The sequence below is a fragment of the Salmo salar genome, chromosome ssa11 (assembly GCF_905237065.1).
Source record: "Salmo salar chromosome ssa11, Ssal_v3.1, whole genome shotgun sequence".
NCBI classification, from domain to species: Eukaryota; Metazoa; Chordata; class Actinopteri; order Salmoniformes; family Salmonidae; genus Salmo; species Salmo salar.
This window is the reverse complement of record NC_059452.1, coordinates 89,865,634-89,879,133: the sequence shown is the minus strand read 5'-3', so window position 1 is coordinate 89,879,133 and position 13,500 is coordinate 89,865,634. Positions and strand designations below refer to the sequence as shown.

General features: G+C 42.8%; 1 protein-coding gene across 1 annotated transcript; it reads right to left on the bottom strand.

Moving 5' to 3' along the window:
- Window positions 1-45: 45 nt before the first annotated feature.
- Window positions 46-7,532, bottom strand: LOC106563496 (peptidyl-prolyl cis-trans isomerase FKBP2). Its single transcript, XM_014129146.2, has 6 exons — window positions 7,257-7,532; window positions 6,635-6,792; window positions 5,055-5,167; window positions 4,818-4,864; window positions 889-924; window positions 46-762 (listed from the first exon to the last, which is right to left on the bottom strand). The coding sequence occupies exons 2-6, from the start codon at window positions 6,788-6,790 to the stop codon at window positions 701-703; spliced, it is 414 nt and encodes a 137-aa protein (XP_013984621.1). The 5' UTR covers window positions 6,791-6,792; window positions 7,257-7,532; the 3' UTR covers window positions 46-700.
- Window positions 7,533-13,500: the final 5,968 nt, after the last annotated feature.

The window sequence follows — 13,500 nt, the reverse complement described above, 5'->3', positions numbered from 1 at the left end:
GTACTATAGCTAAATATCTTGCAGGAAAAAAACACTAGCAGTCACTTTGAAAATCCAAATATCTTTAATCAATTTAAACAAACTGAAACATGAACATTGGTCAAGTCTTATATACCAATGAAGTGAAATTGGAATTCCAGAACTAAAATTCATTTACAAACACTCCATTCAATAGAGCCTAAAAACCCATTGAACAGTGCACTATCGCTTATCTTGTGCTACCATGTTGCATGTGTGTTGTTCGACTAGTTCCCTCAGCATGATACGTACCCTGTAAATTACACTTATCAGGCTAGTAAATTACTCAAAAATGACGATTCATTTAAGTCAAAGAGCTAGTTGGTCTCACATTCAGAAAAACATAACACTGGAATGATGGAAGGGGCAACTTTGAATGCGGAACTAAAAATTATTATTTGCTTACAAAAATGTATAATGTTTAAGGCATTGGAGTTCAAATTCACCATGGAGTACCACAGTTACATATGTTAGCTATAGTTGAATAGTATCTATATTATGTAGGATCTTCAACAGCTTTTAGCACTATACAGTATTTCAGTGCAACGACTAATGGTAAAGAGAAACAGTCACCCTGTACGTTGTCTTGGGTAAGTAGGAGTTAAGGAAGAAGTTATGGTACGGCACAGTGACTTAAAAACAGCACTAACAGGCAGCTTATTTTGTTTTAAGTTAATGTTCACTATAAGTCAGACCTCCTCTCGATGCCGAGTAGTTCCACTTCAAAAATGAGAGTAGCACCACCTGTTGGAGACACAGGGTAGTTACAAACTAATATGGTGGAAAGCTTTTCACAATAAAGACATGGTTACCTCAGAGACTGACTTGTAGAGCAAGCCAGTGGGAGACCTAGAGAAATATCCGAAATACCTGGAATCTTAGGAGGTGCTCCTCTGTCTCCGTATCCTACAAAAGAAGGAATGTGAATGGAGAGGTCAGAACAGTGGGAGTGTAGGAAAATGGACTACAAGGCAGGACTTTTATCTTGCGTAATAATGGATGGGTTTATATAAATCTAAGCGGGTGCAATAAAATTAAAAATGACCTAGATTCAATCAGCAGTAATGTGGTGAAGCCTGTGAAGTATCAGTGGTCAGTGGGACGGTGAAATGTGAAGAATCAGTGGTCATTGGGACGGTGAAATGTGAAGAATCAGTGGTCATTGGGACAGTGAAATGTGAAGTATCAGTGGTCATTGGGACGGTGAAATGTGAAGTATCAGTGGTCATTGGGACGGTGAAATGTGAAGTATCAGTGGTCATTGGGACGGTGAAATGTGAAGAATCAGTGGTCGTTGGGACGGTGAAATGTGAAGTATCAGTGGTCGTTGGGACGGTGAAATGTGAAGTATCAGTGGTCATTGGGACGGTGAAATGTAAAGAATCAGTGGTCGTTGGGACGGTGAAATGTGAAGTATCAGTGGTCGTTGGGACGGTGAAATGTGAAGTATCAGTGGTCGTTGGGACGGTGAAATGTGAAGTATCAGTGGTCTGTGGGACGGTGAAATGTGAAGAATCAGTGGTCATTGGGACGGTGAAATGTGCAGATTCAGTGGTCATTGGGACGGTGAAATGTGAAGTATCAGTGGTCATTGGGACGGTGAAATGTGAAGTATCAGTGGTCATTGGGACGGTGAAATGTGAAGTATCAGTGGTCATTGGGACGGTGAAATGTGAAGAATCAGTGGTCTGTGGGACGGTGAAATGTGAAGAATCAGTGGTCGTTGGGACGGTGAAATGTGAAGAATCAGTGGTCATTGGGACGGTGAAATGTGAAGTATCAGTGGTCGTTGGGACGGTGAAATGTGAAGTATCAGTGGTCGTTGGGACGGTGAAATGTAAAGAATCAGTGGTCGTTGGGACGGTGAAATGTGAAGTATCAGTGGTCGTTGGGACGGTGAAATGTGAAGTATCAGTGGTCTGTGGGACGGTGAAATGTGAAGTATCAGTGGTCTGTGGGACGGTGAAATGTGAAGTATCAGTGGTCTGTGGGACGGTGAAATGTGAAGTATCAGTGGTCGTTGGGACGGTGAAATGTGAAGAATCAGTGGTCGTTGGGACGGTGAAATGTGAAGTATCAGTGGTCATTGGGACGGTGAAATGTGAAGTATCAGTGGTCTTTGGGACGGTGAAATGTGAAGTATCAGTGGCCATTGGGACGGTGAAATGTGAAGTATCAGTGGCCATTGGGACGGTGAAATGTGAAGTATCAGTGGCCATTGGGACGGTGAAATGTGAAGTATCAGTGGTCATTGGGACGGTGAAATGTGAAGAATCAGTGGTCATTGGGACGGTGAAATGTGCAGTATCAGTGGTCTGTGGGACGGTGAAAAGTGAAGAATCAGTGGTCGTTGGGACGGTGAAATGTAAAGAATCAGTGGTCGTTGGGACGGTGAAATGTGAAGAATCAGTGGTCGTTGGGACGGTGAAATGTGAAGAATCAGTGGTCATTGGGACGGTGAAATGTGAAGTATCAGTGGTCATTGGGACGGTGAAATGTGAAGTATCAGTGGTCATTGGGACGGTGAAATGTGAAGTATCAGTGGTCGTTGGGACGGTGAAATGTGAAGAATCAGTGGTCATTGGGACGGTGAAATGTGAAGTATCAGTGGTCATTGGGACGGTGAAATGTGAAGAATCAGTGGTCATTGGGACGGTGAAATGTGAAGTATCAGTGGTCATTGGGACGGTGAAATGTGAAGAATCAGTGGTCGTTGGGACGGTGAAATGTGAAGTATCAGTGGTCGTTGGGACGGTGAAATGTGAAGAATCAGTGGTCGTTGGGACGGTGAAATGTGAAGAATCAGTGGTCATTGGGACGGTGAAATGTGAAGAATCAGTGGTCGTTGGGACGGTGAAATGTGAAGTATCAGTGGTCGTTGGGACGGTGAAATGTGAAGTATCAGTGGTCGTTGGGACGGTGAAATGTGAAGTATCAGTGGTCGTTGGGACGGTGAAATGTGAAGAATCAGTGGTCTTTGGGACGGTGAAATGTGAAGTATCAGTGGTCGTTGGGACGGTGAAATGTGAAGTATCAGTGGTCATTGGGACGGTGAAATGTGAAGAATCAGTGGTCATTGGGACGGTGAAATGTGAAGAATCAGTGGTCATTGGGACGGTGAAATGTGAAGTATCAGTGGTCATTGGGACGGTGAAATGTGAAAAATCAGTGGTCATTGGGACGGTGAAATGTGAAGTATCAGTGGTCATTGGGACAGTGAAATGTGAAGTATCAGTGGTCATTGGGACGGTGAAATGTGAAGTATCAGTGGTCATTGGGACGGTGAAATGTGAAAAATCAGTGGTCATTGGGACGGTGAAATGTGCAGTATCAGTGGTCTGTGGGACGGTGAAATGTGAAGAATCAGTGGTCATTGGGACGGTGAAATGTGAAGAATCAGTGGTCATTGGGACGGTGAAATGTGAAGAATCAGTGGTCATTGGGACGGTGAAATGTGAAGAATCAGTGGTCTGTGGGACGGTGAAATGTGAAGTATCAGTGGTCGTTGGGACGGTGAAATGTGAAGTATCAGTGGTCATTGGGACGGTGAAATGTGAAGAATCAGTGGTCGTTGGGACGGTGAAATGTGAAGTATCAGTGGTCGTTGGGACGGTGAAATGTGAAGTATCAGTGGTCGTTGGGACGGTGAAATGTGAAGAATCAGTGGTCATTGGGACGGTGAAATGTGAAGAATCAGTGGTCATTGGGACGGTGAAATGTGAAGTATCAGTGGTCATTGGGACGGTGAAATGTGAAGTATCAGTGGTCTGTGGGATGGTGAAATGTGAAGTATCAGTGGTCGTTGGGACGGTGAAATGTGCAGTATCAGTGGTCTGTGGGACGGTTAAATGTGAAGTATCAGTGGTCTGTGGGACGGTGAAATGTGAAGTATCAGTGGTCATTGGGACGGTGAAATGTGAAAAATCAGTGGTCATTGGGACGGTGAAATGTGAAGATTCAGTGGTCTGTGGGACGGTGAAATGTGAAGTATCAGTTGTCGTTGGGACGGTGAAATGTGAAGTATCAGTGGTCATTGGGACGGTGAAATGTGAAGAATCAGTGGTCATTGGGACGGTGAAATGTGAAGAATCAGTGGTCATTGGGACGGTGAAATGTGCACTATCAGTGGTCTGTGGGACGGTGAAATGTGAAGTATCAGTGGTCATTGGGACGGTGAAATGTGAAGAATCAGTGGTCATTGGGACGGTGAAATGTGAAGTATCAGTGGTCATTGGGACGGTGAAATGTAAAGAATCAGTGGTCATTGGGACGGTGAAATGTGAAGAATCAGTGGTCATTGGGACGGTGAAATGTAAAGAATCAGTGGTCGTTGGGACGGTGAAATGTGAAGAATCAGTGGTCATTGGGACGGTGAAATGTGAAGAATCAGTGGTCATTGGGACGGTGAAATGTGCAGTATCAGTGGTCATTGGGACGGTGAAATGTGAAGAATCAGTGGTCATTGGGACGGTGAAATGTGAAGAATCAGTGGTCGTTGGGACGGTGAAATGTGAAGTATCAGTGGTCATTGGGACGGTGAAATGTGAAGAATCAGTGGTCATTGGGACGGTGAAATGTGAAGAATCAGTGGTTATTGGGACGGTGAAATGTGAAGTATCAGTGGTCATTGGGACGGTGAAATGTGAAGTATCAGTGGTCATTGGGACGGTGAAATGTGAAGTATCAGTGGTCATTGGGACGGTGAAATGTGAAGTATCAGTGGTCATTGGGACGGTGAAATGTGAAGTATCAGTGGTCATTGGGACGGTGAAATGTGAAGTATCAGTGGGCAAACTCACCGAGCTCTGAAGGGATGACCAGTTTCCTCTTCTCTCCCTCACACATTCTAAAGAGAGAAAGTGGGATTGATGGATTAAGAACCTTGCATGCAGGGGTCAGAAATCAATGTTTTTGTTACACCTTTTATCCAAAAGAACATCACTCTATAGTTTTGACACTGTCTGCAAATGTAAGTCCTCACAAGTGCATGACGACACTAGTAGTCAACAGGGGGAAAGTAAAAAACAGGCACCAACCCGAGCAGGCCCTGGTCCCAGCCTTTGATGACTTGTCCAGTTCCCAGAGTAAAGGTGAATGGCTGGTTCCTTGGAATGCTGCTGTCAAACTCTGTTCCATCCTCCAGCTTTCCCTGCAGGCAAACACAGTTATTGACTAAACACACGTTGTCCACCCAATCAAAGGATCAGAGAATGAATCTAGTACTAAAAGCATAAGCTACAGCTAGCTAGAACTGCAGTGCATAACATGTGGTGAGTAGTTGACTTCAAAAGAGAGCAAGATAATAGTTTAACAGATAGCCAGTAACCAAATGTCACTGGTTCGAATCATCAGTGGAAATCTGTCGCTGTGCCCATTTTTTTTAAACTTTCAGTTTCACTTACTTTGCTAGCAATTGCAGCTAGCTAGCTTTTCCTACTCAAACACCCTGCTCAAACAGAGGGATGCTACGTTAGCTAGCTGGCTATGACTATCCAACACAACACTGGAACTCTTCCAAGTCAGGGTAAGCCGCCGGTGTAGCCGCTGCTTACTGACTGACTGCCGCTGCTTACTGACTGTACACTACTGCATGATTGTAGCGAGTTTACTAACACGTTAGTTCTATTAGCTATGTTGACTATGACGTTACTTTAGCTAATATGGTAACAACGATGTAGGCTGTGTGTAGCGGTTATGATATGGTTTGAAAAGGTTTTTCTTCTGGTTACATACATCTGATGTGTTGTGCATTGAAGTCGACAAGCAAAAGTAAAATGTGAGAGGAGGAGAGTGCTTAGATATGTAAAGGACTACAACATGGCTGTTATGAAATATAACTGTGTTTATGCGTGATCAGGGGTGTATTCATTCCACCAATTTCTTAAACGGAAAACAAAACTGGGATAAACATACCTGAATTTGTCCTATCGAAACTCTCGTTTGCAACTGTTGGACTTTTGATTACACCCTATATCAGCTAGATGCAGGCAGTGTGCAAGGCGGTATTGAATGTGTCACTGTCTGTCCATGTGTTTGTCTGTCACCTGAAATTTCTCTCTAGATCTGTATGTACCTACATTGTAAACTTGCATTCGTAGGCTAGGTTGTAGCAACTTCATGATGGGTATATGGAAAATCAGAGTATTAAGTAGTAGCCTAAACCTATCGCTGTTAAATTGAACTAGGTGAAATGAATATGAATGACAGTCATCCAATATGCTGTAATAGAAAGGCGGCCATGCTCATGATTATTTTAATTTTTTTATCGGATCTTAAACAGCACTGACCGCCACTGCACAGTAAGTGTATATTTTGCATTTGTACAATTATTTTGATGTGATATGAAAGTAGAGGGCTTTATGTTTCTAGAACCTTGCCGCAAATGAGAATCAATTCACGTTTAAATTAAGTATTTGGCTGTTGTTTTTTTACTGTTTTGGCAGCCAGAGCCAGCCCTACATATAATGGGTTCTTAGACGTCAAAGTAGGCGGCAAGTAAAGCTAGCCTACACTCCTTAACAGTACATCTTGTCCTAAAATGAAAATATATACTGCTTTAGGACATGTTGTTTTTCATTCAGTGTCTAAATGGAGAAGCATCTCAATTTTTACTCACGATGTAGTGCATGTTCAGCACATCCCCTTTACGGGACTTGATGGGGCAGTTGTCAACTCTTTTCTTGATACCAATTTGGAGCTTCTTTTTGTCGCCCCCGCGAACTGCCGGAGCCAGCGACACCAGAGTGACCACAAACAGCAGACAAAGCCTCATATCTGGGGTACACGAGAGAGTTAATGTAAGACAGAGTAAACGCAAATCTGATAGGCTTCCATCTGGCTACCTAACATAGTTTATAAACTTGCTACACGTCATCATCAATAGGCGCATGATAGGAAAAATAAAATGGAAGCTGTGTAACTGAGCTAACTACATATATACATCTATTTGTGATTCAATCATAAATGGGAGTATATGTGTGTACGTTTCATTGTCATTATCAAAACATAAACATATGTTTAATAGTTATATGGCTACACAGAACTATATGCCTCAAACCTGACGATTGGGGCAAACTAGTTATCTTAACGTTAGCTAGCGAACGTTAGCTAGCTAGTATCTGTTGTGCCAGTATCTGATATCCGTTATGCCAATTACTTTAGCTAGGTTCCTCAAAAAATGTATTGAGCCTTCATGCGTTTCAAAAAGCTAGTCACTAATAATTTCTCAAGAAGCTTACCAGCGTTTTAATTTAATAAAACACAAAAGATGGTCGGTGTGCTTCCAAATTTTCCGAAGCCGAGTGATTGAATGAATGTCCCAGATATGTCTACGCAATGATTTTCTGTCCTGCTATTGGTCCATTCTCAGAGCTAGCAGAGAAAATAGCTCATCTTAAACTGTCCGGCAGGTAGTGCCAAAGTATGTGATGGAATAAAGACACTAAAGCAGACCGCTATGTTGTAGCTACATTATATTAATAACAACAAACAGGAGCACAATTTTGAATGATCATTTGACACACAATTATCATCACACACACTCATGCGTGCACACCAGAGGAGGCTGGTGGGAGGAGCAATAGGAGGACGGGCTCATCGTAATTGCTGGAATGGAACTGTATCAAACATGTTTGACGCTGTTCCATTCCACCCAATACAATGTGTTCGTCCTCCTATAGCTTCTCCCACCACCCTGTTGTGCACACACACATTCACATGCGTGCACACACAAACACAAAATGCAGCTATGCAGGAATGTGATTACCTGTGTATGATCTATAGCAGTATATTGACTGAAAGTCCTCCTGGACACTTTTAGCCTCCCTTCAGATGAGAGCCATCCATTGTAATGTAGGTTACAGAAGTTCAATCAAGGAGGTTGGTCTGAATGCCAATTTAACTTAATCCAGTAAGCATCACATAATTCACTTTTGTTTCCTATTCTACAGGCATAGTGGGAATGAATACACACTTATCATCATCAGCATAGCACCTTGTTTCTTCTCTTTCCTATTAGTGGAATGTCAATCACCTATTTACCTTATAGACTATTAGCACAGCAAAATAATGCACATTCCTCAAGCTTGCCATTTAACCTACACTCCTAGAAAAAAAAGGTGCTTTCTAGAACCTAAATGGGTTATTTGGCTGTCCCTATAGGATAACTCGTTGAAGAACCCTTTTTGGTTCTAGGTAGAACCCTTTTGGTTCCAGAACAGCTCCACAGAGGGTTCTACCTGGAACCCAAAAGGGTTCTCCAATGGGAACAGCCTTAGAACCCTTTTGGAAACCTTTTTACTAAGTCGCCTTCAACAACTACCTTACCTTCCCACCAATCGAGCCTGTACTCGATTGAACCGTAATTACGGCATTATTTTCCAACAAGGTTTTCCATTAGGGTTCATATGACACAGTTTGTGTTTGTGAAAAACAGAGAAACAGAGAGAAACCATTATAAAGGTTATCGTTGCCATGCACACCAAATATATACAGCATGCCTCATTCTCTCTCTACATTCAGACTACTGAGGTAAAGACAGTTTCAGATTTGATATTCGACGGATATTCGCCTGTAGTTTTCCTTACGTCCACCAAAGGCAGTTAGGGACCGTCAACATAGTGACAAATCAAATTTTTCTAATGTCAAAAGCTCTTTAATCATTACTCCTAAAACTTTTAAAACTGGTTCTAGCTAACCCGATGGCATAGACACACATCACACACGCACTTTTTTCTGTCGATTTACATCTCGCACTATTTTAAATTATTTATTCAAATTGTTGAATTTCAATAGCTCCTTGGTCATGTGACATACTGACTTCAAACAAGGTACAGAATGTCCACTGACCAGTGGCGGTTCTAGACCATTTCAACTGGGGGGGCCAAGCTGGGGCCAGTTGTACTGTTAGAGGGGCCAGTTACATTAGACGTTATTGTTGTCATATCGTTTTCTTCACTGTATTTCATGCATTAGCAGGCAAAAGACCATGTTCATAATGCAGATGCATGTGGTACGATACTGTTGTGTTCCGCCTAAAGCCGTACTTCTAGAAAATGTGTGGGTTAAATTAGTGTTCCGAGTTGCCACTGTCTAATAACGGATGTAAAAAAAGAACGATAGCAAAAATGTGTTATGTAAAAATGATTTCATACTCCACATTTAGGGGGGCCACAAGGGGGTCCAAAATTGTTGTCACAGGGGCACTGGCCCCCCCTGCCCCCAGAACCACTAGTGCCACTGACTACCCTTCTATATTGCACACCCTTTAGTTTGCCCTTTTCATCTCACAAGTTTCTCGTTCATCCATTCATGCGCGTCACTAATCAGATGACGAGGCATTTGGCTACCTCAAGAGACTCTTAATTATGTTCCGCCGTTTACCCCCGCTTCATCAAATTTCCTCACTTTGACATGAGGGGGTCACAGCCACACCAAAGGTGGTTTGAGTGCGACCGCGAAGGGTAGCATGCTACAGTCAGATATCATCAAATTGACATCCATTCAAGTCACGCCCGGTGGTATCAGAGGTTTTTCTGTCTTACAAACTGGACATCAGTTGCCCGCGATTAACCTTCAGCAGACTTTAACTGGCTTTTTACACTCAATCGACATCAAGTGCCAGCGCAATACTTATAGGCTTGAGAACCAAATACCCCTCGCTGTATCTAGCGGCACCATCGACCGGGTGTTCGGAAGAAGCAACAGAAAATAATCATCCCCTTATAATAATTTGCTTGCCTAGTCAGCCCTCCGGGACAGAGCCATAGGAACCACCTTTACCAGCACTTTGACATGAGGTGGTCACAGTCACCCCACGGGTGATTTGAGTGCGACAGCGACAGGTGGGTACGCTCGTTTGAATTTCATCAAGTTGACATTCAGTGATCCGTGCCCAGTGGGAACCTAGACTTCTTCCGTCCATTTTATGGTTCCACAGCAAATCAATGGGCGTGGATGGTACTACCCACATCAGATGTATGCCTCCTTCCCCAGAGAATCTGGAGATACCTCTCCCCACTCCGTAGGGCATGAGCCAGATCCATGCAATGCCCCATCACTGCGGGGCCAATGGCTTTAGTCTCCGCCTCAAGTCTAGTGAGCGTAAAGGAGACCACCCCACCTACAATGTGTGGGGCTGGCGAGCGCCGTAGCTGGGGAGATCCGCGAGAAGGGCCCGGCAAACGTCCAGAGTTGCCGCCGCCAACCGACGGACCTAACCCCCCCACCGGTCTGCCTTCGGCCCGCCGACGGACACTACCCCGACAAACCCCCAACTTCCCTTACCTATATTGTTATAACATGCCAGAGGCTGTTTGCCTTGGAGATCTGCTGCGGGTACGGCCCGGTGTGAGATTTACAGCCTCTCCCCCAGATTTTCAAGGGCCAGGGATAGCCCACCAGACGATGCCGAAACTACAACACTTTCCAGGGCTTGGGCCCCTCTCTCGGGGGCGGACCCATTCCAGGGCACCCTGCCCATCACAAAGAAAAGAGAACTCTCCCCGGGGCTCCCGCCAGCTTCTCCAGGATCGGTCGCGTTACCGCACTGGATGCCTCACGGCGCCCGTCTCCGCCAGTCCGTGGACATTCTGAAAGTAGTTTGAGGTCAGTAGGTCACATGACCAAGGAGCTATTGAAATGTGAAAGTTTGAAATATTAATGTAAAAACGGGTGAGATGAAAATGAACAAACTAAAGGGTGTGCAATGTGTAGGCCCACTGAGTGTACATTCTGAACTTTGTTTGAAGTCAGTAGGTCACATGAGCAAGGAGCTATTGAAATTTGAATGTAAAAAAAGTTTGTGCTTTGTTTACGCTCCCTAACTAATTCAACTCGGAATCCATAATGCTGCTCACATTTCTACGTTTATTAGCTTTGGAAAGCAAATTAATGTAAAAATCGTGAAAATAAGACCTGTGCAATGTTGTGCGCAATCTTTCCAACATCATGACACTTATTTGGAGTCTGTGGCTCAAGTGGTTTGAAAGCTATTGAGGTTTGAAAGTGTGAATATCCATCCAATATCCAACTTGAAACTGTCTTTACCTCGGTATTCGGACTCCATTTCTACGCGTTACCAATTTACTCTCTTTGTTGATCTCCCCCTCTCGCTTGTCAATGTTTCTTTATGTCTATCATTACTTATTAATAGATACAAACATTTGACCTAAAACAACAGGAAAATAAATGACTGATAACATGCATTTTATATGCATGTCCTCCACTGCCATTCGTAATGTGCAGCGAACTGCTTTCATTTAGAAATTACAGTTTGTGGGTAGCCTGACATATACTTTAATAACTTAAACAAGCCCTTTCCACCACCAAAACAAATTCAGTCCTCAACCCTATGTCAGAATCTTAAGATCCTTGTTTTGACAGCTGGGATACTTGCATTATTCATATTGTTGGTGTGTTTGTGGCTTCTGTTTTTGCATGAGCGCAGAGAGCTGACATTACAGATGAGTAATTCATAGACTTGACTTCAGGCTTCCCCGGGGGAATCCAGAGTAACGTCTTCATTTCTAAATCAGAGGATTATTAGAAACAGTATCCAGGAAACAAGCAAACCTTGGTTGTAAACACAGAGTATTGTACGGCACAGTGGCAAGACAAATCCCATCAAAACAGGTCACGTAATAGGAAAGCTGCAAGTATCCCACAGACCTTGAGGGATTATATTATATCAGTATATATAGCTTTATAAAATGTACTTCAAACATAGTAAATATGTTATATTAAGAACGATTCATTAAGTTCAGAGATTGGATTGACTCAGTATTCAGTGGTAGCAAGACATAAGAGTCAATAATCTCTAATATCTATCAACCCATTTTTTTCTTAAATAAAAAAGAAGCGGGGAATTTATGATGGTAGTTAAGGTTTATTAATAACTTCCCTGGTGACTAATTATGAGTCTGGGATTTGAGGGCTGTTTGAAAGTCTGAAATAAGGCTGTAGGTGATATTGTTCATCAAGAGTCATGCATGTTTAAAAATAATCTTTAGGCAATTGCACAAAGTGGAATATTTACAATGCCAACGTTTACAAAGTCTGACAGAAGTCCTATATTTCTATATTCTAACATATCCTATTGCAAAGTTCTGTGTATCAAAGCCATGCTCCAATCACCAATTTTGTCTGATAAACACTCCTAACACTCCCACTCCTCTCATTAGACCACAAACATGATTGTACTAATGGACAAATCTCAGCTCTTTGCACCAAGGTGGCATTTTTCTTCTCTAAAGAAACCTGGGCTTCATTTAATTAACAAGACTTAACACTAAGGTATTAGGCTAATGGCTTGATATTAAAATTATGAAGAATACTAATGCCAGTTAAGTACTTGACCTCATTCTGTGGGAACTTACGTGTTCTCCTCCCACTAGTGTTCTGTCATGCTGGGAGCATACACTAACCCACGGTGAACCCCCTCGTCACAGCAAGCTCACCAAACATCACAAATTAAGGGGATTATGAGGGAGCAAAAAACTGAGGGGAGAGGACCAGCGATCATTAGATTTGTTACTGGGAGAGAGCCTGAGTCACACCTGTATAAACTAATTATGTTGCTGAAATGTTCTGCAAAAGTGGCTGCACCATTTAATCTGGGAGGAGGGCAGAGAGCCTAGGCGATGGAGAGGAGCCAGAGATGAGCGATGTCAGATACATTAGGTCTGAATGGGAGGAGGGCGGGGACACTGAATCAAACATTTATGACAGACTGCCACACAGGCACATTTCTAATAGCAAGGAAGCACACTCATGAGGTATGATTATATCCGGGGTTAACTCCCTCCTTAAACCTCTCTTGGGGAGGTCCACCCACGGTTCACACTATTCAACAGCCAGTGAAAAATCAGAGCGCCATATTCAAAACCACAAAATGTCATAATTCAAAGTTCTCAAACATACGACTATTTTACACCATTTTAAAGATACACGTCTCCTTAATGTAACCACATTGTCCGATTTCAAAAGGCTTTACGGCGAAAGCATAAAGTTAGATTATGTTAGGACAGTTCCAACACAAGAAAAACCACACAGCCATTTTCCTAGCAAGGACAGGCATCACAAAAACCAGAAAACCAGCTAAAATTATGCACTAACCTTTGACGATCTTCATCAGATGACACTCCTAGGACATCATGTTACACAATAGATGCATTTTTTGTTCGATCAAGTTCATATTTATATCCAAAAACAGCATTTTACATTGCCGGTGATGTTCAGACAATATTTTGCCTCCAATACTGCCGGTGAATTAGCACAACAATTTACAAAAATACTCACCATAAACGTTGATAAAATATTAAACTGTTATTCAAAGAATTATAGATAAACATCTCCTTAATGCAACCGCTGTGACAGATTTAAAAAAAGCTTCACGGGGAAAGCACACTTTGCAATAATCTGAGTACTGCGCTCAGAAAAAGACATCAAGCAATACAGATACCCACCATTTTGGAGTCATCTAAA